At 48.2% G+C, this 22478-nt stretch overlaps 6 protein-coding genes across 7 annotated transcripts; 4 read left to right on the top strand and 2 right to left on the bottom strand.

Moving 5' to 3' along the window:
- BDBG_03001 (uncharacterized protein) lies at window positions 1-2343 on the top strand. The gene is made up of 2 exons (XM_002626778.2): window positions 1-1478; window positions 1573-2343. Exons 1-2 carry the CDS (start codon window positions 571-573, stop codon window positions 2027-2029), a joined length of 1365 nt encoding a protein of 454 aa, XP_002626824.1. The 5' UTR covers window positions 1-570; the 3' UTR covers window positions 2030-2343.
- BDBG_02999 (pentafunctional AROM polypeptide) lies at window positions 1362-11004 on the bottom strand. Its single transcript, XM_002626776.2, has 5 exons — window positions 10061-11004; window positions 5856-9965; window positions 5717-5761; window positions 3695-5634; window positions 1362-3579 (listed from the first exon to the last, which is right to left on the bottom strand). Exons 1-4 carry the CDS (start codon window positions 10649-10651, stop codon window positions 5587-5589), a joined length of 4794 nt encoding a protein of 1597 aa, XP_002626822.1. The 5' UTR covers window positions 10652-11004; the 3' UTR covers window positions 1362-3579; window positions 3695-5586.
- Window positions 2350-5360, top strand: BDBG_03000 (uncharacterized protein). Its single transcript, XM_031721049.1, has 2 exons — window positions 2350-3145; window positions 3288-5360. The coding sequence occupies exons 1-2, from the start codon at window positions 3014-3016 to the stop codon at window positions 4857-4859; spliced, it is 1704 nt and encodes a 567-aa protein (XP_031577457.1). The 5' UTR covers window positions 2350-3013; the 3' UTR covers window positions 4860-5360.
- A 130-nt stretch (window positions 11005-11134) lies between the features above and the next one.
- Window positions 11135-15471, bottom strand: BDBG_02998. Of its 2 annotated transcripts, none has more exons than XM_031721048.1 (5): window positions 14395-15471; window positions 14016-14293; window positions 13834-13959; window positions 12063-13774; window positions 11135-11987 (listed from the first exon to the last, which is right to left on the bottom strand). In XM_031721048.1, the coding sequence occupies exons 2-5, from the start codon at window positions 14268-14270 to the stop codon at window positions 11315-11317; spliced, it is 2766 nt and encodes a 921-aa protein (XP_031577456.1). In that variant the 5' UTR covers window positions 14271-14293; window positions 14395-15471; the 3' UTR covers window positions 11135-11314. The 2 variants fall into 2 exon arrangements, with proteins under 2 accessions (XP_031577456.1, XP_002626821.1); XM_002626775.2 differs by having other exon boundaries at window positions 14482-15471.
- Window positions 15150-18669, top strand: BDBG_02997 (UsoAp). The gene is made up of 6 exons (XM_002626774.2): window positions 15150-15656; window positions 15716-15766; window positions 15819-16014; window positions 16112-16575; window positions 16632-18362; window positions 18418-18669. The coding sequence occupies exons 1-6, from the start codon at window positions 15381-15383 to the stop codon at window positions 18496-18498; spliced, it is 2799 nt and encodes a 932-aa protein (XP_002626820.1). The 5' UTR covers window positions 15150-15380; the 3' UTR covers window positions 18499-18669.
- Window positions 18670-18696: 27 nt separating this feature from the next.
- On the top strand, window positions 18697-22456 carry BDBG_02996 (isoleucyl-tRNA synthetase). The gene is made up of 2 exons (XM_002626773.2): window positions 18697-19307; window positions 19407-22456. The coding sequence occupies exons 1-2, from the start codon at window positions 18879-18881 to the stop codon at window positions 22215-22217; spliced, it is 3240 nt and encodes a 1079-aa protein (XP_002626819.1). The 5' UTR covers window positions 18697-18878; the 3' UTR covers window positions 22218-22456.
- Window positions 22457-22478: the final 22 nt, after the last annotated feature.

Raw genomic sequence — 22478 nt, 5'->3', positions numbered from 1 at the left:
AGGATTTTCGGCGATAGAAGAGCGGGATACTTATTTTTCTTTGTCAGTATGTAGTTAAAGTTAAATCTACATCATCCTAATCTCACCGCTATCGGTCTATCCCGCATCAGCGTGGAGTTCTTCTTCCCTTCTTGGTAGCTTTCGGGAACATGGCTGGGATTTCGGCGGATTTGTTTGGCCGATGGCTGCCGTCAGAGAGAGCCGAGGGCTTGTGACTCCTCTGACGTTAACTATACCCAATCTTTTTATTCGTATATCCTGTTCCTATTTTATTCTCTCCGTCTCTCTCGCCCATATTCTGTCAGTGCAAAGGATCATATCTCCGAAAGCAAGCGGGTATATTCAGTCCCGTCCGTCCCGTCGATAGACTGCCCCTCGTGTGCATCTGCCAAGTGTAGCCGAGTGGGGGGAAGCGGTTTCCGGCAAAAGTCCGAAAGGAGACGAGAGATTCATTTCAATTTTGCCTATCTATTTCTGTGTAAAACTAAACCCGGGCAGTGCGTAAAGGGGTAAGCACAACGGACGATACTAGAAGGTGGAAGAAGACAAGAGAGGATAGACGGGGACGAAATGCGCCTCATAATCGCGGGCGGTTCACGAACCCTCGTCGCAGCTGCAACTGCTAGCATAGTAACAGCAACCCGACCAGCAGCAACGAGGGAGCTGGATAACCTGTCATGTCGGCGCCAATATCATACCCATGAAGTGAGGAGGAGGAGGAGGACAGTGGGAAGAGAGTACTCGACGACGTCTGTTTGCATGTCCCCGTCGCCCCAACATCATGATCCCAACACGTCCTTTGCCCAGGGTGCACCTCCACCCCTACCTCCACCACCAATCTCACAGTTGTCTTCTTCATATGTGCCCGGGGCTCCAAAAGAGTTGGACGGAGTGGACGTGCCGCTGCCCACGACCGCATCTTCGCAGCAGTTGAGAAATAGTAACCTTCCTCTCACTCCATCGCAAGACATAAAGCAGCAAGAACAAGATCAAGAACAAGTCTCAGCTTCAACCCGCGAGTCCTCTCAAGTACCCCCCAGCGCATCCGATCCCGCCGTACCCGCCACAGCCACAGCAGCAGCAGCAGGAGCAGCAGCAGCAACAAATAATACCACCACAGCACAACCGTCATCATCCTCGTCTACAACCTCTAGATCCCTTAAGCAAATCATCCAAGCAAGCCCCATCGGGCGGGCTGCAGATTTCTACAGCCGCATGCAAAGTCGCAGACCGTACTGGACGCAGCTGTGGTGTACGTTACTTATATATTTATGTGGGGATTTAAGTGCGCAATTGTTTGTGGGAGATGGTGGGGGAAAGGATAAAGATAAAACCAAGGAGAAGGTTGAGAAGGAGGGGAAAGGGGGTGCTAATGATGAGGTGGAGAGAGAGGAGGGGATGATGGCACGATATGATCCGCTGAGGACTGTTAGACATTTGACAGTTGGTGGTCTGGCCGCTGTGCCAGGGTATAAATGGTATGTTTTTTGATTCTCTCCCCCCATTTACTAAATCCGTTCGGAAAATAAATTGTTTTCCCACTTAACATTCTCCTAACTGCTCTTTAAATAGGTTCATGTTCCTTCACAACAACTTCAACTTCCCCTCCAAACCCCGCATCTTCTCAATCTTCATAAAAGTAGCCATCAACCAAACCTGCTTCACCCCGATCTTCAACACATACTTCTTCTCTATGCAATCCTTGCTTGCCGGCACCTCGCTTACGGAGACATGGGAGCGCCTCAAACTGGCATTACCGACTAGCATCATGAATAGCGCTAAGCTGTGGCCGGCTGTCACGGCATTTATGTTCATGTACGTTGATCCGCAGTTTCGGAGCATTTTTGCCGGTGCTATTGCGGTCGGGTGGCAGACGTACCTCAGCTGGCTGAATCAGAAGGCAGCGAGGGACGTTGAGGCCGCGGAGGAGGCGCAGGCGCAAACTCTGGCTGTGAAGAGGCAGATCGGGGGAGGGGTAGGGGTTGGTGATGCGACTGCAACTGCTGCTGTGGCGGCAGTGTCTGCTTGAAATTTTGAAGACTACTTTTCTGCTTTACCATTCTAGGCTACTATGCCTTTGAAGGATTCTTTCATTTTAGATTCACTTTTTCTTTTGTCTTTTCCCGCTTTTCAATGGCTTTATAGTAGCGTTGGATATGATGTTTGATGAGATAGCATTTTTTTACTCCCAATCGGGTACTTTACGCACGTTGGGAATGGTTAGAAATGTATATAGATTTGATACCTATAGATGAAGAGGGGATGGAGTTATCTTTGAATCGACAAGATAAATAAACTGCCTTTCTTGCCTTCTCTTCTTATGACGTTGCGCGAATTGTTGAATATCCTAAACGCGTCTCCTCTCCCCGACGCGACATTGCCAATTACTAAGCCTGCCTAAACCTGTTTAAATATTCCCATTTACGAAGTTCAACTGCCAGGGATCACCACCAGAGGACAAAAACAATGAATCATAATGATATGCATCCGTCGCCATGAACCAAGTACCCTAAAAGCCCACTCTAAACATAAAATCGAAAATAAACCGTTCCAAAACACAAAACACCACAGCAGTTCTCTCAAATGAGCCAACCAGCTGTGCTCGAGAAATCCACCTCGCTATCCTTACCACAAACCCCCACAGCGCCAACGCCCGTAATATCGACGCAAGAAAGCACATTGATAGGTGGGAATACATTCAGCAACACAGTCGAAAGCGCGGCCAGCAGCGACTACGGATCCGACTTCTCCCCCGACGAGGAGGAGCTGTTGAATCTGCTGCTGGCGCGGATTGGCGAGCGCCACGAGCGGACGAGTGTAATTTCTGGCCCTGGCTCTGGTTCCGGTTCTCCTTCTGCATTTGCTACACCTGCACTCTCACCCCCTGCGGTATCTTCTGACCCTGCTGGTGGAGGGATAGAGAGTGCTGTTGCTGCGATTAATGTTTCCGAGGCGTCTGTGGATTTACACCTGCAGTCCTTATCGCTGCCGCCGGTGACAGATATTGAGGATCATGCGGGTATATCGAGGGATAGGGTCTCTAGGGTTCTGGGCAGGGAGAAGTGGGATTCTATCTCGCAGAGGGCGGGGTGGGGGAGCGGGAAGGGTAGAGGATGGGTGGAACAGGGGATTGGCGGTTGGGGTGGTGCGTTTGCCCCTTGATATCTGTTTGTTTTATTTTGTTCATTATTATTTATTAATATTCCTCTTTTCTTCTTCTTTGTATACGTTGTTGGTCCCGCCCATGGCGATTCTTACAAAATCTGCTAACCCTTCTGACACTTAAGCGTTTAGCTGAGCACCCGAATTCGCCTGAGGGACGGGAGCGAGAGAGACAGAGAGAGCTTGAGCGGGAACAAAAGCAGGTAGCTGCGGACCAGGGTGCTCAAGATGGGAACATGAATGGGGATGGCATGCCGGTTCCGGATATGCGGTCTCCCCTTGAGCGCTTCCGGAAACCACCTAGGAAAGCTTTGTCGGTTACAGATCTAGTTTCTCCTGCCTGGTGCGAGTTACAGTATTGGTATACCTTGACAAAGTTTGGGCGGAAGAGGGCTACCCCGGCGATGAAGCAGGGAACTGTGGTTCATAAGGAGTTAGAAGATCAGGTGCATATCACTGTCCCTGTCGAGGTTATGACGAGAGAAGATGGGTGGGCTCTGCGACTATGGAATGTTATACAGGGGTTGCGTACACTGCGGGTTTCGGGGATGACTAGAGAGTTGGAAGTTTGGGGGAATGTTGATGGAGAAATTGTGACAGGCATAATTGACCAGCTGTCCTATGAGTGTCCAGATGAGGAGCTGGAGGCATCCGCAGAAGCGAGTTACGCGGACTTCAGGACGTCTAAAGCCTTGCTTCCGGAATATCAGACTTCGATTACTGAATTTTTCCTTTCTCCGGCTGGTGGTGGGAGGAGGCTGTCTGATATTGGGGTGGCGAAACCTGAAAAGGATGTGGTGTCTTCGACGTCGAAACCACCGTCAAAGAAGATATACATCACGGATATCAAGACGCGCGGGAAGAGTAGCCGTTCTATCCCAACTGTTAATAGTGTTGGCTTTCGCCCTACCCACCTCCAACTACAACTATACTATCATTTCCTCACCCGCCTCTCTACCTCTGAAGATGTCACCATTGACGCCATCGCAGCACGATATGGCCTCGAAGCCGACAAGCCATTCTCAGACTCCTTCATCGCACAAGTAGGCAGCCTAAACGAACAATTCTTCGACGCGCCACAAGACCTAGATGCGGACTATGTCCCTCCTTCGGGTTCAGAAGGTGGAGAATTCCCTTCTAGCAGCCAAGACTCAATGACCATCCTCCTCGAACATAACTCCCTCTCCCGTCTCTGGACACTCATGAAATCTCAACACCGCCTCACTTTCCTCCCTCCAGTCGCCAATACCGCCACCACCAGCACCACCAGCCCTCCGCCCCAAGATGACCTCCAACAAGACACCCCGGCCCTTACCACTCTCCTCTCTCCCGTCCTAACAGCCACCTATTTAACCCCGCCCTCCAACCCCGATGAATCCATGCAATACCTCGGCAGCCGCTCCTTCCTCTTCAACCCTTCTTCCCTCTACAGCTACCTCTCCGATGAAATGCACTGGTGGCGCGGACACAGGCAACCGCGTGGCGTGCCGGTCATGGAGGCGTGGAAGTGCCGAATATGCGAGTTTCGCGAGGAGTGTACGTGGCGACGGGAGATGGAGGGGAAGCTGGCGGTTAGTAAGAGGCGGAAAAGAAATGGCGGGGAGGTGAACGGGGAGGGGCCGATGGCACCTGCTGATGGAAATAGGAAAGTAGGGAACGAAGGGGTTGAGGATGTGTCTGGACAGAGTGTCGTATAGGGAGGGGTAGTTGCGGTTCCACCTGCCCTGCCTTGGTTATGGTTATCCATGCCCTTGATGCCATGTACTATACGTTTTGTTTAACGGATTGTATAATATCTCCCTCCCCCTTTTTTTTAGGGTTCTTGCTGTTTTTTTTTTTTTGGAGCGGGATATGGAATGGTTTACTTTTGGAAGTCTCCTGCATATATTTAGCCTTATTTATTTTTCTGTTTTGCATCAGATACTTAGATATATTACATGCCATGCTCATGATGTTTTTGGGACTCTCAGCGTTAATATGCCAAAGGGAGTGTTCTGGTTTCCGGTTTCCGGTTTGTATTATTCCGATTCCATTCTACTCTTTATTCCTTTCTCTTTTTTTTTTTCACCCTTCCTTTTTGCCAACTTCTTCATGCATTTATAGAAAGTACGTACGTAATGTTTCAAGAGGATCAAAATACACAGCTAAACTGGAATATTGAGAAAATCATAAGCTAAAATAATGAAATTGCTTTTTCTATTTAAAACCCCTGAATGTTAAACTACGTAACTGTTCACCAGCATTTAGCCAAATCCGAAAATTTTTATATATGCACACTTTGTTCTTTGTTGAAACAAACAAATCATTTCCCTCCCGGTCTACCTCACTATATAATTAATTCCACCTCAATAAAGCTTCAGTAGCCGGTACGTTTTGGACGGCATTTTTTCAGTAAGTATTGCGGTATGCATGGCAGACCATCTCTTACGTTGAGATATCGTCGTCTTTCGGTTGTACGCCCATTACAGCATTCTAGACGGAAGAAAAAAAGACTGGTTAGTTTTCCTGGTGGGAGTGGATGAACGATAGGAAGGAGGGGAGACTCAAGACATACCCTGGCATCTTCATAGACGGGCGTAATGTCGGTCCAGTATTCACACTATTTCCCGGAAGAACATTCGTGGTTAGTCTCATCCGACAAAAGGAAAAAGAAGATAAGAGGGAAAAACAAATGATAGTTGATCCCTGCTTACCTGATAGACCCCCTGTGCCACCAAAGCCTCCAGGCCGGGCAACACCGTCCATCCCGAATCACTAGCCAACTGCATCAACGACGTGACGGACGGCTTATACGCCATTTCCAGCAAGATCCGCTTTGTGCTGATGCCCCGCGCCTGCTCAGCGTCCGAATTCGCCTTTTCGCATAAATCGAAGAGCTCGCAGAGAACCTCTCGCATGTGCGGCTCGATCGGCTTATCGCCAGGTATCGTCCCAATTGCCACCGTGGGCAAAGATTCTAGCGCCTTCACGTCTTCCAGGATGCGGATGTCGTGGTCCGGGGCAAACGTGGACGTCATGCTAGAAAGTTTGTCTGGGGAGCGGCCTACCACGTAAATGGGGGAGTAGCCCATGCTTTGAAGGGCGAATATCGCTGCACGGGCCGTTCCGCCGCCTCCGATAACCAGGCCGGCGGAAGTGGTTGTGGGCGTGGCTGCGGGATAGGCACCCGCGTCGCTTAGGCAGCGGACCATGCCTTGCCAATCTGTGTTGCGGCCGATAAGGCGCGGGGCTTGCGATTGGTCGTCTGGTGCTGGCGGGGCGCAGACAATGGTGTTTACTGCACCAATGGACACTGCTTCCGGTGCTATTTCATCGAGGAGGGGCATGATGTCTAGTTTTAAGGGGATGGTGATTGAGGCCCCGCCAAAATCTGGGGAGCGGATGAATTTTTTGACGATCTCGGGATCTTCTGTTTCTAGAGTCCCGTAGGTATGTGGGAGACCCATTTGTCTGAAAAGAGCGTTGTGCATTGCCGGCGATCTAGAGGCAGAGACGGGGTTGCCGATGACTGCGAATTTCTTTGACTTGATCTCGCCAATGAGAGAGAGGCCTTTTCGGATCTCCCTGGCGGAAAGTTGACCAGGGGCGGCTTTGAAGGGTAGGCTAGGATGGGATACTGGTGTCATGAAGCCATTTAGCATCCGGCTTAGCTGTCCCTTGTCACCCATATTGATGGCGATTATTGGGACGTCGTGTTTCTCCTCTGCCCAGGTTTTGAATTTCTTCAGTGAAGCGTTGTCGTCAAGTGATCTTGCAACACCAACAAGTTTGATCACATCCCCATACTGAAGAGCCTTGTTGTAGAACTGGATCCATGAGCCATTCGCCCATGACAACTCTCCTTTGGGATCGTGGTGAGAGGCAATGATTTTCGAAAAGCCTTTCATTTCAGTCACAGTGCGCAGGAGCTGCTCTGGGAACGATATTTCCAGGTCCACAAATTCGGACCCCATTCGGATCGCAAGGCGGTAGAGTTGTAAGGCAGCATCGTATGCGTCATCCGGGAATCGACCACCTTGGGCCTTTGTGCGGATCGTAAACACTAGAGGTACTGAGGTACGACTACGCAGCACGGATATTTGCTCAGCGACGTAGTCAACAGATGGGATCTCACTGTCAGACTGGGGATCCTTAAGCAAATCGACCCGCAGCTCCACAGCATCTGAGCCCAGCGTGACTTCTTTCAAGATAGGGGCAGCCGGCGCGAGATCAGGAAGCGTTAGAGAAACGAAGAAAGTATTTTCTTTTGATCTCATCTGTGCAAGGCTGTCCACCTGTCCGGTGATGACTTTTAAGAAACGATTGAAGCCTCCCAAAACCTGTGCCATCCCATCCAGACCCGTTAAGCGGCTGAAATATTGAACATTGCTGCATTCCTGATACCATGGCTTTCGGCGCAGCCAGACACTCATCATGTCCTCAACATATGCTGGGCGTGTCTTGTCAATTTTCAAGAAATCCATGATTTCCTTGATGTCTCGCATGACAAGTATGACATTGCCTTTAGTTTTATGATACTGTATCAAGAGTTTGCGAGCCTCCGGCGTTTCAACAATACCTCCACCACAGGCAAAAATGTACCCAGTTGGTTTTTCAGTCATTACCCTCCGTAGTAATGAGAGTTCAGCTTCCCTGAATCCTTCCCAACCCCTTTGTTTGATTATTTCGGGAATGGTCATACCCTCAGTTCTTTCGAGCTCGTCGTCCAAATCAATAAACGGACGCTGCAGAGCTTTGGAAACCCACACACCGCTTGTTGTCTTCCCAGCACCTCGCATGCCGATGATGAAGATCGATGCAGCAGGTTTGTCTAGATGGACAATACCCCCCGTTCCTGTCTTCTTTTCCACTTCCTTCCCATCCAATTTCACCTTGAAAGTCTGAGCTAGGCTGTCCCACCAGCCGGGCCACGTTTTGCCAACACATTCCTTTTCGAGGATCAGAGTCGGTTGAGGAGCCACCAAGGAGAGGACGCTGAAACTCATCGCAACACGGTGGTCGTCATAGCAGTACACACCGTCTGACGGGTGACGCAGTGTCGAGCGGTCTATGCCATCGATTTCGAGGCCATCATCATGTTCTCTGCAAGTGACCCCGAATTTGGCAAGTTCATCCTTCATAGCCTTAATTCTGTTACATTCTTTGACCCTTTGGTTTGCGATACCGAATATCCGTGTTGTGTGGTTCGATCCCCCACCTCTTGCAACAGCAGCAAGAACTGACGCTGTCAGGAATGCATCTGTCATGGGCTCCATGTCTACATTGGGCAGCGGTCTCAGTATTCCGTTAGCAGGGCCAGTGACTGTAGTCGAGAAATCCTTCTGATCGACGGTGCAACCCATTGGCCGCAGGACTTCAACTGCGAATCGAGCATCTCCTTGAAGCGACTTTGATCCAATATTCGGGACAGTACAAGAGGTTCCCGTGATCGCAGCAACCGCCAGCGGGTATGTGGAGGAGCTGGCATCGCTTTCAACGATATATTCTGCGGGACTGATATAGAAACCAAGAGGAATATGGTAAGTGTGCTCTTCTGTCTCAGATTTTTTGACGTCGATACCGAACGACCGCATCATTGTAGTGGTCATGTCGATATAAGTTTGTGAGATAGGCTTCCCGCCTACAAGCCTCAGGGTGACTGGCTTTTTAGCATACGGAGCGCACATTAACAACGATGACACATATTGAGAGGATACTTTTGCAGCAAGATTTATCTCCCCACCGGCGAACCCTCCAGAAGCAGCAATCTTGAGCGGAAGACTTCCTGAGTTTTCCAGGTACTCGACACCGGCGCCGTTGGCTGCAAGAGCGTCAACCAGATCGCCTATGGGCCTTTGCTTCATTCGAGCATTCCCAGTGAGAACACTTGAGTCAACGCTGCTTTTTTGGGCGAGCGTAGCCACAGTCGTTAGGAACCGTGACGCAGTCCCGGCATTTCCTAGGTACAATTCATCGGGGCTAGCCTTCATCTTGCCGCCCTTGCCATTTACCACAAGCACCTCACCCTCATTTTCCCAAGAGAATGTAGCGGCACCTAATCGTTCGAGGGCATTAAGCATAACCTCAGTATCATCTGAATGGAGCAGATTCTTGAGGCGGCATGTACCTGACCCAAGTGCAGCAAGGACGAGGGCCCGATTCGAGATACTTTTCGATCCTGGGGGTGTGCAAGTGACGTTAAGATTTTTCGGAACACCTGGAGAAACTTCGATGCTTGGCGCAAGCACGATTTGGATCTCTTCGTTCGACACCGTACTTGCCCGTGGTTCATGAGTGCGCCCAATCGCGGACAGAAGGACGACCTTTTTCTTCGGTCCATCGTTCTTTTTATCGACGCCCATATATGTGATTAGTTGCTCCACGCTGCAATGCTTGTCAGCGGTCAGTTTCCTTATCCGCTCATCCTTGAGAGAAGTTGGCAATCCGTAACTGGCCAGGCATTTTGAAATGCGGGATACGGAAACGTTATTCAAGATTCCAAGATGGCGAGCTAGTTCGGCTTCCTTGACCATTCCTATAGCGACGCACTCTCCGTGAAGGACTTGCGGGGCTAGTATAGCTTCTATAGCGTGGCCGATAGAATGACCGAAGTTTAGGAGATTGCGTAGTCCACCTTCTCTTTCGTCCGCTGAGACAACCTGTGCCTTGAACTCTGCGGAGGATAAAATGGTTCTTTTCAGTGTCTCTTCGATGCCGCTGAATCGTGGTCGTTCTGGTGTATTTTTCGACTTGACGGCTGCCAAGATGATCTCGGCATCATCTTCCAATGCGGCAAACTTTTCTTCGCTGGAAATTGCGGCAGTCTATACACGGCCATCATGCGAGTTAGCAGAGAGAAAACAAAAGAAAAATCATACTAAATGTAATGTACGAGAAGAGCGTATAGTAACCCACTAACCTTGATCACTTCGGCCATGCCATTTATAAACTCTCTCTCAGGCAAGGTATTCAAAAACTCCATATCCAAATAGATCCTTTGCGGTTGCCAGATGGCGCCGATCAAATTCTTGCCATTGGGTGTATCAATTGCCGTCTTGCCGCCAATTGAGGAGTCAACCATTGCCAGTAGAGTTGTAGGAACCTGCACAAAGCGCACTCCACGCATATAGGTAGCTGCCACAAACCCAATTAAATCCCCAATCACGCCACCGCCCAAGGCAATGATCACGGTATCTCGACCGCATGGTGGTTGACGGGTGAGCATCCAGTCTTCAATGCCCGCCTTTGTTTCACGAGATTTTGAAGATTCGCCGGGAGGTATCTCGTAAGTGAGGAGACGGGGTTTGGGAGAGAGATTTGCTGCGGCATCGTCGAAGGACTTTTGGAAGCCGTCCAGATAGAGGGGCGTTATGTTGGTGTCTGAAATAAGGATGTAGGTTGAAGAAGAGCAGCTGTTTAATAAATCCTTAGCCACATAGTTTCTCCAGATGCCAAAGTCAGCGACAATGCTTTCGCGACCTAGAATGCTGATCTTGGTTGGAACCCCCATGTTTCCCTGAATTTTGGGAACAGAGACCCGATGTTATCGATGTGTAGCAGGGACAGGGGTTGTTGTAGACGTTCTCGTCACGTTCGCGTATGTGTGGAGGGGAGAAACAGTCGAAATTGGCAATCTTATATCTCAGAATACATTCTGTAGCTGGTGCTTGCTAGATGTTGAAGGTTTTTAGTGGGGCAGCCGAAGCTGTCGCAAACGATTGTCAATTGAGACTTGAAACTACCCTTATGGGTATAGAAATATGAATGGCCGGTTAATGGGATATTTCGTGTCTAGATTTTATCCAAAGGCGGCCTTTTAATGTGTGTAATATTATAAATGTTTCCAGAGCTCCATAATTGTTCTTCACCGGGGAGCTGTGACTCAATTTTCGTGCTCCGAGTTCGGCCAAGGCGCGATTTTGCCTTTTCACACTGCGTTTGTTTAAAAAATCCTCCCATCTCATGGGTCACTCCTTATGGACGGATGGAATACTTCCGTATAGGTCAATTTATATATTTGCATAAATCTTGTGCGCTGTAATTCTATTAAAAATCTTTTTTTAGTGCTTCCTAAATTGACAATTAGGAACTCCCTGAAATTGCATAACGTATTATTAACGTTACTTGTACTGTACATGTAGCCGTACAACAAAATCATTCAACATAATCACAATCAATACCGCCCATACCCATCATTGCGGTTATTATATCCATTCTGGCCTTGATAATGTCCACGGCCCCCACCCCTGTAGGGCCCGCCACCTCTGCCTCGACCACCGCCACCGCCGCCAGAGCTACCGTTGCCCCCAGAGTGTTGCCCATACCCCCCTCCTCCCCTTTGCCCGTACTGTTGCGATTGAACATATTGTCTACCCTGGCCGTACTCCCTCGGTTGGCTATATGATTGAGAGTACTGACCACGTTGGCTAGATTGATGTGAATAACCGCGACTGCCCTGCTGTTGATAGGGAGGACCTTGTTGGGGTTTATCAAACCTGGGAGTACCATAGGAGCTGCCTGTCATCCCGGGCGGAGGAGGGGCCCATCCTGCTGGAGGTCCACCCATGTGTGGGGGAGGTATTGGTGGTGGCACGAAGTTGGGGTTGATATGAGCTGCGAATGGATTAGGTCGATCGTTGCTGGGCCGGTCACTGGCGTATGACATTCGACCACCTCTGCCTCTGTTATTGCCGAAGGGAACTCCTCCAAACGAGCGCCCTGAACGTTGTGCTTTGTTTCTGGTGATTTCGATATCGGATTTGTCGAGTACAGGGGGGTCAGGTTTCACGCCTCTCAGAAGCATTGATTTGTGAGTGTACATAGACTTGGGCATATCGTAGATAACACTAGTTTGGGTTAGTATTTGGCTCCAAAAAGAGTAGTTGGGCTAAATCTGTTATTTGCGTAACGGAGGAACTGACCTTATGGAATGGTCCTCGTCGAGCGTGGGGAGATCCACTTTATCGAAAGGTGGCACTAGCGAACTATGTGGAACGTACGCATCGTTGCGTTCCACCTTGCCGCCTAGCCCTTCGCTCACTCGCATGTTCAGCTTCAAAATCGGCGTTCCTTGCTTCTTGGAATAGAAGTTCGCAGTTAGATTGTCGTATAACGGGTGTCGATCCGATAGGAAAAGCACCTCCCGTCCCATTGTGTTTCGCGCGTGTTCTTCACTGGATAAAAGAGGATATCTTTTCTCCATCGCAAGTAGCAGACGTTTCTCATCAATGAACGGCAAGAGCGCGACGCCTTGCCATGCAAATTTCTTGCCATTAAGATCTATTGGAAATTCTTCGGGGTAAAAATCAATGATCTCGCTCTCCGGGTCCGACATGAGGTCGTGGAATACTTCTGGAATTGCATGGTTGGATGCAGCTGGCAAGACACCCATCAATTGTTCGAAAGGCTTGAATGGCGCGCCCCTACTAAACTCAATGTTCATTTTACCTAGGTCAACGAAATCTGCAGCAAAAGGCGCGTAATGATACGGGTAATACCAGGTCCATGAAGGGCACCCCTGGAAATAGTAGAGCAGCACCCATGCAAGGCCTTCAACGTAGGATCTAGCTACTTTATGACGGAATTCAGTATCTTTCGGGTCAACGCGAAATTTCTGTTCGTAATACCGATCAGCGTACCCATCTTCCCATAGCCGAACCGTGTCTGGAGGTAGTTCATCGTTATCCTGTGGCTTTTTGGGTGTTTCGGACTCGGTCTCGGTTTCTAGAGCGTCCGCCTTTCTCTTGCCTAGGGATAACGGTGAAGTATTTTTGGCTCCACCATCCGCGGAATCTTCAACATCGGGGGTAGCTGCGTCACCGCTACCTTTGACCAGTTGACTCTTAAGAACAGCAGCGGCACTTTTATTGGCCATATTTGCCTTGTAAACAGCCCCTCGGTTCACAACCATGGCGTGGGTAAGTTCCCTATCAGCCCTAGAAATATGCCCCTTTCCAGGAACAATGAGAGGAGGAGGAACAGGCTCGTTTTCCATAGATCCATAACTGGGAGAACTTCTGCGCTTTTTGCGCGAGCGCTCTTCCTCTCGGAATCTTTCTTCCTCCTTCCTCCTTTTGGCGTTTGCATTTTTCCTTTCTTCGGTTTGGCGACGACGACGGAAGATGGCATCCTCCTGCTTCGCCAACCCCTGCAAGATAAGTTGCGCCCTGTCTAAATCAACATGCCCATCTTTTGTTAAATAACCACCCATGACGGGTATATTGTCACGCCATATTGCAATTAGAGTATCGATGCCATTTTCTCTGATGTCTAATGACGGTAGATGAGGCAAGAAATCATTTCCCACGAAAAAACACATGAATACCCAGTCATCTAGAGCTCTCTCTAAATCGAAAGGGAAAGGCTGTTGCGGAACATGCATCTCGACAGCAAGGTATTCCCGAAGGACAGAGACGTGGAGCCAAATAAATGGTTTGAGTGGACTACCTTTCCCTTTTTCATCAAATTCTCCATTTTTTTCTTTCGCAAGACCTTTACATGCTTCGGCTATATGGCCGGGTTGCCCACACAAGTGGCAAGTTCTGCCTTTAGATTCTTGGAAAAAGACATCCTCTCTAAGAACTCGAAAGTGAGGTTCATGCGTTGCAAGCCCCAACATAATCAAGTCAGCGTCCTATACAAGCGGAAGTTAGTGGCCATTCCGTAGGTTGAGGGATTTGAGGATAAACTTACAAGACCGTATATAACATGGCGAGTATTTGGGTCATGCTCAGTGCAGGACCTTTGCGATCTAATGAATTCCATAATCTTGTGTTCACCCTCACCAGGAACCGTGGCATCTGAGATGATGATTTTCAGCTATAGACGGTTAGCTTGTTAAATATTTGCAGGAAAAAAAAATGAACCAGACCAACCTTCTCCCATGCTGGGTCCGTGTTGAGTTTATATGCTACCCAGTATCGTAAAGCTGCAGCAAGAATGTCCATAAAAGGTGTTCCAGGAGTAATTACGTTCGAGTCCCACGTCTTCGTAATGACTTCCTCCACTAGCCCTTCGCCGCCTTTGTTTCCATTTTGTTTCCTCAGTAACTTTGCGAACTCCTCTTTCTTTTCATCAGCTTCCTTCGCTTCTTGAGCAGAGCGGAATCGACGAGAACGTTGCTGGTTCATTTTCGCACGTGGAGCAACACCGTCTGGGAAGAACCGGATAAAAATCGTTAGCGAGGCCAGTTCATATACTATATATGTGTAAGGGTGTCGCGGGAAATAATAATAAGGAAATGGAAAGCTGTACCCCCCTCCGTGACAACAGATCATTATTATGAGATAATGTATTGGTCCGAAGGGAGATATCTCATTTCCATGCGTGTCAGCGACATACCAACAGCAATCATCAATAGCTTCCTGGGCCTGACCATGTTCACAACTCGATCGGTATATTTGAAGATCTCCAGCATCATATCTTCCTCGGTTTCAGGAGGGGGTTTGCCCTCAGGATGTGTACATGGATGGACAATTCCATTCATGTCCAAGTATAGATTGTCCATTTCCTCGCCATTTGGATTTGGCTTCGTTGTATCTACAGGGACCTCTTCGCCATCAATTTCCTGCGGGATTTCCTCCACGACGGGGGATATGATTTTGGGGTATTTCGAGGATAGCCACCGGAAAAGTGCTGGAACACCCATATTAATGGTAATTAGTAGTAGTATTCTATGAAAAAGTCGATCTCTTCTCTATCGCTCCCGGCTCAGCCGTGTTGCGATGGTCGCGAGGCGTGGGTCTTAAGGAGTTGCGATGAATATGTATGGTTCGCAACGAATATGTATGTCAGATGAACCATTTGTGCCTGGCGCTTCTATACACAGTAACACAAAAAACGATAGTAAGAAGGAAAGCTCAATTCGAAGCCAGCTGTAGGACTTGAAGGTTGGTTGCGAATGATTAGGATTGAAATATGCTTTGGAGAATTTGAAGCAGAACTAACTTCGGTCTGGCAGGAAAAATAATGTTCCGCAACATACACACACGTGATATCGCTCAGGGCCCGGTGGACAGGTGTACTCTTGCTTGTGCTGTTCGACAGCTATCAGTACGTTCGAAATCAGTTCGAGGTTGGGACTGCATATATTATAGCCCTTGGCTGTGATTTGCCTCTCTGATACAATCACACGGTGAGGGGGCGGATAGCGTTGTGGGGGAAGTCATTTGAATTGAGCTCAACTTATGGAACATTCGGTCTGTGGCGACCATGCGTTTTATTAGCACCCACACGCTGCCATGTTTCGAATTCTCGAGTCCCAAGCTCCGGCCAGACAGACGGCGACGGATACTATTAATACTCTAAGCAATAGATTGCAGAGCGCGACATTACTGGAAGACCGCAGAGCAGCCATTTTAGGCCTTCGGAGTTTTGCAAAGGAATATCCCGCATCTGTTTCGTCCGGTGCACTTCGTCCATTAATAAACAGTCTGAGGAATGATGGGGAAGATGTTGATACTATTAAGGTGGTCCTAGAAACGTTGTTGATGCTGTTTTCTCCGCATGAGAGTAGTGTATGTGTTACTCATAGGTTCGTTTTTTAGCAACTAGGTTGCTAACCCTTCAATTACAGCCGGAAGCATCTGATGAAATCGCGCTGTGGCTTGCCGATGAGTTTACTCAAGTAAGTCAAATATATGCCGCTTAATGTCAAGTTTGTTGACGTGGTTGAGTAGCGACAAGACAACATAACTATCCTCCTCGACCTCTTGGACTCCAAGGAGTTCTATTCTCGACTGTATTCCCTACAATTGATGTCATATATATCGAGCGCACGCCCAGAAAGAACCCAAGAATGTATCTTTACAGCACCATTAGGGATATCACGGCTGGTTAATGTTTTGAGTGATGCTCGAGAACCTGTGCGCAATGGTACGCTTCTGTTCCTTTTGCATTTCCCGTTTGTGGTTCCCGCTTCTTTGAAATACACGTATACTGATTTATTTTATTATTATTCTTTGGAATGAAGAGGCCCTCCTCCTTTTAATCGCATTGACGCCATCATCCGCTGAGCTCCAAAAGCTTGTGGCTTTCGAGAATGCCTTCGAACGGATTTTCTCTTTAGTAGAAGCTGAGGGTTCTTTAACACATGGGTCAATGGTTGTTGCGGACTGCTTGTCCCTTCTAGGAAATCTGCTTGCTCTCAACATTTCGAATCAATCATATTTCCGTGAGACCGGTTGTGTAAAGAAGCTTGGAGCACTCCTGTCGGAGGCAAATGGAGAGCAAGAAAAAGAAGATGGCGTTCCCGAGTGGGCATTGGAGCACCGGGATAAGAATCTTTGGGGGCTCTTAGCAATAGTGCAGCTATTTCTCGTCAAGGGTGGAATCAGTACACCCGTCAATCAATTGGCATTCTGGCAAAATGGGGTAACGGAGCAGGTTCTTCGCACCGCCTTCAATACAAGTTTCGACATTAGAATTAGAGCGAAGGTACGATACTTCTTCTCGGCTTAATACTGTCTCATTTTTACTAAAAAATTTCGTAGGCGTTAGCAGCGTGTGCAGATTTGATACGCGGGAATTCGGCTTTACAAGAACAGTTTGCGGATGTAGATGTCGCGGTTGGACCTACGCCGACGCAACCAAACCAAGAGCCACTTACGAATGGTGCTTCAAAAGCAAACACATACGAGAAGCTTAATGTAATCGAGGCGCTTCTTGGGTTAACACTGGAGTCAGAATCCGTTCATTTTCTCGATGCTAGACTGGCTGCCTGTGAGTGTGTCAAGGCGTTTTTCACAAATCATTCTGGAATTCGACTCCACTTTCTCCGCAGAGCAATCGATGGACATACTAGCGGGGAAGACCGAATTGCAAATATCTTTACACTCCTTCTGCAGCCTCCAGCTAGTAGAGGGAACGCTGATCCGTATCAACCCTGGCTAGCGGCTGTTTTACTGTTTCATCTGGTTTTTGAGGATGCAGAAGCGAAATCTCTTGCCATGAAAGTGACTGAAGGAGATGAGTCAAGTGGTGAGGAAGTTATTACTTGCGTTCAAGCCATAGCGGGGAATTTGATCACGGGCATGCAGAGGAATGATGATGAACGGATATCCGTGGGCTATTTGATGCTTCTTTGTGGTTGGCTCTATGAGGACCCAGACGTCGTTGACGATTTCCTTGGAGAGGGAAGCATTGTTCAGAGGCTTATACAGGAAACAAACCAGAGTACTTCATCCAAGACACTACTCCCTGGCCTTTCAGCTATTCTTCTTGGGATCATCTATGAATTTTCAACCAAAGACTCTCCAATCCCGCGCCCAAAATTACACCAGGTTTTAACGAGCGGTTTGGGAAGGGAGCAATATATCGATAAGATCACAAAACTTCGCGAGCTGTCATTAGTGCGAGATTTTGAAGTTCTCCCACAGTCATCGCAACTTGCCTATGATGGACTACCTGAAGTATACTTCGATAAAACGTTCATCGACTTCCTAAAAGACAACTTTAGCCGCTTGATCCGCGCTATCGACCGCGATCCCGGATTCGAGGTGCCTGTCATTGCCAATGGCATCCAGAAGGGAATATCGCGTGAGTTGGTGGATACCCTTCGAGCGCAGGTAGAGGATAAAGGGCAGGCGATTCAAAAACTAGAATCGGATCTACTTACCCTAGAGAGAAAATTGGAACAAGAGCAACTGGACCACAGGAAGACGAAAGATTCAACTACTCTTGAGCTCGATCGAATAAAACATCTTAACGAAACTCTTCAGAGAAATCATGAAGAGGAGGTGAGAACACTCGAGGAGCGGAACAGGCAGTCTCACAACGACCTACTCCGACAGCACGGAGAACAGTTACGAACTATTGACTCACAACTCAAGCAGACATCCGAGGAACATGAAAAAAAAGCTGCGAAGATACGGGATCGACATGAAGCTGAAGTTGCGGATTTGAAAAAGACCATACAAGATCTGGAGGCAAGCCTTGAGAAGGCCGGGAAAGATCATATACAGGACCTTCAAACTGCTCATGAGGAGTATTCCTCGAAGCTGTCGTCGTTGGAAGCTCGGAGTCAAAGGGCAGAAGAGCGCGCTGAGGAAGCTACTGAACGTGCCGCAAAGGCTGAAAGGGAACTTAAGGCCGCACAGGCCGCCCTGGAAGCACACAAGGCCGAATTACAAGACAAGGAGGAGGCTCGGAAGGCTGTGCAAGGAGAGCTGGAGGATCTATTGATCGTTTTCAGCGACTTGGAATCGAAGCGCAACCAGGAAAAGGTAAGGTTTCATTGAGCTATTCGCATGCGAGACCTGGACTAACCCCCAATCATAGAAACGCTTAAAGGAACTTGGCGAAGAGGTCTCCGATATAGAAGAGGACGATGATGATGACGACGACGGAGAAGCGGATTGAGGATTTCAACATCTTATATATGTGTTTTTCCACACTGCTGTAGCTAATTGATGATACCTCCACACGACACATGAGCTTTAGTATTTGAAATATTTCTAGGGTTAGATAGCGTGATTACATATACATATGTGTGTGTTTCATGATAACTTAATGATTATTGTTTTTATTGGACCAGAATTCCTCTGTTAAATATTATTAGTGACCCCTCCAACGACGAGTCATCCAGAAATCAATGTGGTGGGTGGGGTAAATAACTAACATCCATCGCCAACTCAAACCTTTTTTGACTCACAATATTCTTTCATCAACACCCGCCGCTTCCCACACCACACTTTGGAGAACGCAATCGCAGCAAATTACCCCCAGACACCCGTTTGGCGATGGCTGTTGACTTTCCAAAGGAAGAGGAGGCCGTCCTCAAACGATGGAAGGAAATTGGGGCCTTTGAGAGACAGGTCGAACTGTCACGAGGAAGAACCCCATATACGTTCTACGATGGACCTCCCTTTGCGACAGGACTTCCACACTACGGCCATCTACTGGCTTCTACCATAAAGGACATCATTCCAAGATATTGGTCTATGAAGGGACGTTACGTCGAGCGAAGGTTTGGCTGGGATACTCATGGCGTTCCAATCGAATATGAAATCGACAAAGCCCTCGGCATGTCTGGATCCGAAGCGGTGGAGAAACTAGGTCTAGAAAAATACAATGCAGAGTGCAGAGCGATTGTCATGAGGTTTGCTGCGGAATGGAGGCAGACCATTGACAGGCTTGGACGCTGGATCGATTTTGACAATGATTACAAGGTAGGGATACTTTTCTCTCCCCGTATCTTACCACGTCTTCTGAAAGGTATTTCTTTGCATTGCTGTTAGAAACGTGAGGACTGATAATTCTTGGAGTAGACTATGGATACTTCATATATGGAGAGCCTTTGGTGGATAGTGAAGCAGCTATTTGATAAGGGGGTGATCTATCGTGGTTACAGAGTCATGCCTTACTCAACGGCACTTAACACCCCGTTGAGTAACTTTGAGGCACAGCAAAACTATAAAGACGTCCAAGACCCTGCAATCGTGGTTTCCTTCCCGCTCCTTGATGATCCTCAGACAAATCTCCTCGCCTGGACAACTACTCCGTGGACTTTGCCGTCGCATACATCGCTTGCTGCACACCCCGATTTCGAATATGTGAAGATCCATGATGCCGCATCAGGAAATAATTATATCCTTATCGAGTCCTTACTCCGGACACTATATAAGGACCCCAAAAAAGCGAAATACAAAGTTCTTGAGCGCTTCAAGGGATCAACCATGAAAGGATGGAGATACCAACCTCTCTTTGACTACTTTTATGAGGGGTTTAAGGATGTAGGGTTTCGAGTGGTCACTGCGACATATGTCACAGCAGAGGATGGTGTTGGTTTAGTTCATCAGGCTCCCGCCTTTGGTGAAGAAGATTACAATGTGGCTGTCGAGAATGGCGTCATTAGTGATACACGGCTGCCGCCAAACCCAGTTGACGAGAGGGGTTGTTTTACATCTGAGGTTCGAGATTTTGCTGGTCAACATGTCAAAGTGGCGGACAAAGCTATTATAAAACACTTGAAGGCAGCCGGACGGCTGGTCGTTGATGCCCAGATCACGCATAGCTATCCATTCTGCTGGAGATCCGACACCCCACTCATCTATAGAGCTGTGCCCTCGTGGTTCGTCAAAATCGGTCCCATCATTCCCCAAATGCTTCAAGGAATTGAGGATTCCTATTGGGTCCCTTCCTTTGTCAAAGATAAACGATTTGCGAGCTGGATTGCGAACGCAAGGGATTGGAACATATCCAGAAATCGATACTGGGGAACCCCGATCCCGCTGTGGGCTAGCGAAGACTTCAAAGAAATCATAGCCATTGGGAGCGTTGAGGAGCTGAAGCAGCTGAGTGGATACACCGGTGAACTTACGGACCTACATCGTGATAAGATTGACCATATCACTATCCCAAGCAAGCAAGGGAAGGGTGTATTACGAAGAGTTGAAGAGGTTCTGGATTGTTGGTTCGAATCAGGAAGCATGCCGTATGCTTCCCAGCATTACCCTTTTGAGAACAAAGAGCAGTTCGAAAAATCGTTCCCAGGTGATTTCATCGCAGAAGGTCTTGACCAGACTCGTGGATGGTTTTATACACTCGCTGTCATCGGCACGCACCTGTACGGAAAGCTGCCATTCAAGAACTGTGTTGTGAATGGAATTGTTCTTGCTGAGGACGGCAAGAAGATGTCCAAGCGATTGAAAAACTACCCAGATCCAACTCTCATTATGGATCGCTATGGGTCTGACCCCCTTCGGCTGTACCTCATTAACTCCCCGGTAGTTCGCGCAGAGCCACTTAGATTCAAGGAATCAGGTGTTAAGGAAATTGTCGCTAAAGTTCTACTTCCCTTGTGGAATAGCTATAAGTTCTTCGAAGCTCAGGTTGCGCTGCTGAAGAAGGTGGAGGAGGTGGAGTATGTGTTCGACCCGGCGGCTGAAGCGACTAACACTAATGTTATGGATCGCTGGATTTTGGCCAGCTGCCAGAGTCTACTCCAATTTGTCAATCAGGAGATGGCTGGGTACCGGCTTTACACTGTTGTTCCGAGACTTCTGGGACTGATTGATAACACCACCAACTGGTACATTCGGTTCAACCGTAAGAGACTGAAGGGAGAACTTGGATTGGACGACACTTTACATGCCCTGAATACACTTTTCGAGGTCCTTTACACCTTAGTGCGCGGCCTCGCACCTTTTACGCCTTTCATTACCGATAATATCTACCTTCGACTGCTCCCGCATATACCCAAATCCCTTCAAGCCGAAGATAATCGCAGTGTCCATTTCCTCCCCTTCCCAGAAGTTCGTGAAGAGCTCTTCGATGACGTCATTGAGAGGCAAGTCGGAAGGATGCAGAAGGTGATTGAGCTTGGTCGTATTGCACGTGAACGCAGAAGCATTGGCCTCAAGTCGCCCCTGAAGACGCTCGTCGTGATCCACCAGGACCAGCAATACCTCGATGATGTGCGATCCCTTGAGAGTTACATTTTGGAAGAGCTCAATATCCGGGATCTGATCCTCTCGTCCGATGAGGATAAGTACAATGTCCAGTACAGTGTCACGGCAGATTGGCCAACCCTGGGCAAGAAACTGAAGAAAGATGCACAAAAGGTCAAGAAAGCGCTACCATCTCTTTCAAGCAACGATGTTAAGAGATTTGTCACTGACAAGAAAATCGTGGTGGACGGCATTGAGCTTGTTGAAGGAGATCTGGTGATCAAACGCGGCTTGAAGGACGACGCATCTTCCAAGGACTTCGAAACGAATACCGATGATGATGTACTTATCATCTTGGACGCAGTTTTGTACCCTGAGCTAGCTGAGGAAGGGTTAGCAAGGGAAATCGTGAACCGTGTCCAACGGCTGCGGAAGAAGGCGGGATTGGTTCCAACTGATGACGTGGGAATGGAGTATCGGGTCATCTCTGACCCTGATAATATTGGCATTGAGCACGTTTTCCAGACGCAATCAAAGGCGATTGAAAAAGCTTTGCGTAGACCGATTGACCAACATATAGTCACGGAGGTAGAAGGGAAGGCGCCCGAAGGCGAGGAAGAAGGTATCATTTTAGAAGAGGAGCAGGAAGTGCACAAAGCGACTTTCTTGCTTCGACTGGTGAAGCTATAGTTAGAATTGTTTCCCCAAAGAAGACCAAGACAATATAGCTAAAAAGACGAGGGGTTTTCATGATAGAAACTCGGTCCTGTGGTTGGTCGTTTTTAGGGATGTTGAAAGGGTAGTTGGTTTCTTTAGATATTATGAATCGGATGAAATTTTACTTTTCTTCTATATATAATTGATTTCAATATTGTATAGTACATGTAAACCGGGAGATCATATGATGCACATATCTTGCGAGTTCTTTTCACATTAATGATGTGATAGCCA

Source organism: Blastomyces gilchristii (genome assembly GCF_000003855.2).
Source record: "Blastomyces gilchristii SLH14081 genomic scaffold supercont1.4, whole genome shotgun sequence".
Lineage (NCBI taxonomy): Eukaryota > Fungi > Ascomycota > Eurotiomycetes > Onygenales > Ajellomycetaceae > Blastomyces > Blastomyces gilchristii.
The sequence above is the reverse complement of the archived record's forward strand: the minus strand, read 5'-3'. Positions and strand labels throughout refer to the sequence as shown.

Bases quoted from the DNA above. Each gene is read 5' to 3' on its own strand.
- BDBG_03001 (XM_002626778.2), top strand. From the start codon at position 571: ATGCGCCTCATAATCGCGGGCGGTTCACGAACCCTCGTCGCAGCTGCA. The intron at 1,479-1,572 runs GTATGTTTTTTG...CTCTTTAAATAG, and splicing joins GCTGTGCCAGGGTATAAATG to GTTCATGTTCCTTCACAACA.
- BDBG_03000 (XM_031721049.1), top strand. From the start codon at position 3,014: ATGCGGGTATATCGAGGGATAGGGTCTCTAGGGTTCTGGGCAGGGAGA. The intron at 3,146-3,287 runs GTGCGTTTGCCC...CTGACACTTAAG, and splicing joins GGGGATTGGCGGTTGGGGTG to CGTTTAGCTGAGCACCCGAA.
- BDBG_02999 (XM_002626776.2), bottom strand. From the start codon at position 10,651: ATGGGGGTTCCAACCAAGATCAGCATTCTAGGTCGCGAAAGCATTGTC. The intron at 9,966-10,060 runs GTTAGTGGGTTA...GGCCGTGTATAG, and splicing joins GCATGGCCGAAGTGATCAAG to ACTGCCGCAATTTCCAGCGA. The intron at 5,635-5,716 runs GTATGTCTTGAG...TCTTCCGTCTAG, and splicing joins CCGTCTATGAAGATGCCAGG to AATGCTGTAATGGGCGTACA.
- BDBG_02998 (XM_002626775.2), bottom strand. From the start codon at position 14,788: ATGGGTGTTCCAGCACTTTTCCGGTGGCTATCCTCGAAATACCCCAAA. The intron at 13,960-14,015 runs GTTGGTCTGGTT...AACCGTCTATAG, and splicing joins CGGACCCAGCATGGGAGAAG to CTGAAAATCATCATCTCAGA. The intron at 13,775-13,833 runs GTAAGTTTATCC...CCGCTTGTATAG, and splicing joins GCCATGTTATATACGGTCTT to GACGCTGACTTGATTATGTT.
- BDBG_02997 (XM_002626774.2), top strand. From the start codon at position 15,381: ATGTTTCGAATTCTCGAGTCCCAAGCTCCGGCCAGACAGACGGCGACG. The intron at 15,657-15,715 runs GTATGTGTTACT...CTTCAATTACAG, and splicing joins TTTCTCCGCATGAGAGTAGT to CCGGAAGCATCTGATGAAAT. The intron at 15,767-15,818 runs GTAAGTCAAATA...GTGGTTGAGTAG, and splicing joins TTGCCGATGAGTTTACTCAA to CGACAAGACAACATAACTAT.
- BDBG_02996 (XM_002626773.2), top strand. From the start codon at position 18,879: ATGGCTGTTGACTTTCCAAAGGAAGAGGAGGCCGTCCTCAAACGATGG. The intron at 19,308-19,406 runs GTAGGGATACTT...TTCTTGGAGTAG, and splicing joins ATTTTGACAATGATTACAAG to ACTATGGATACTTCATATAT.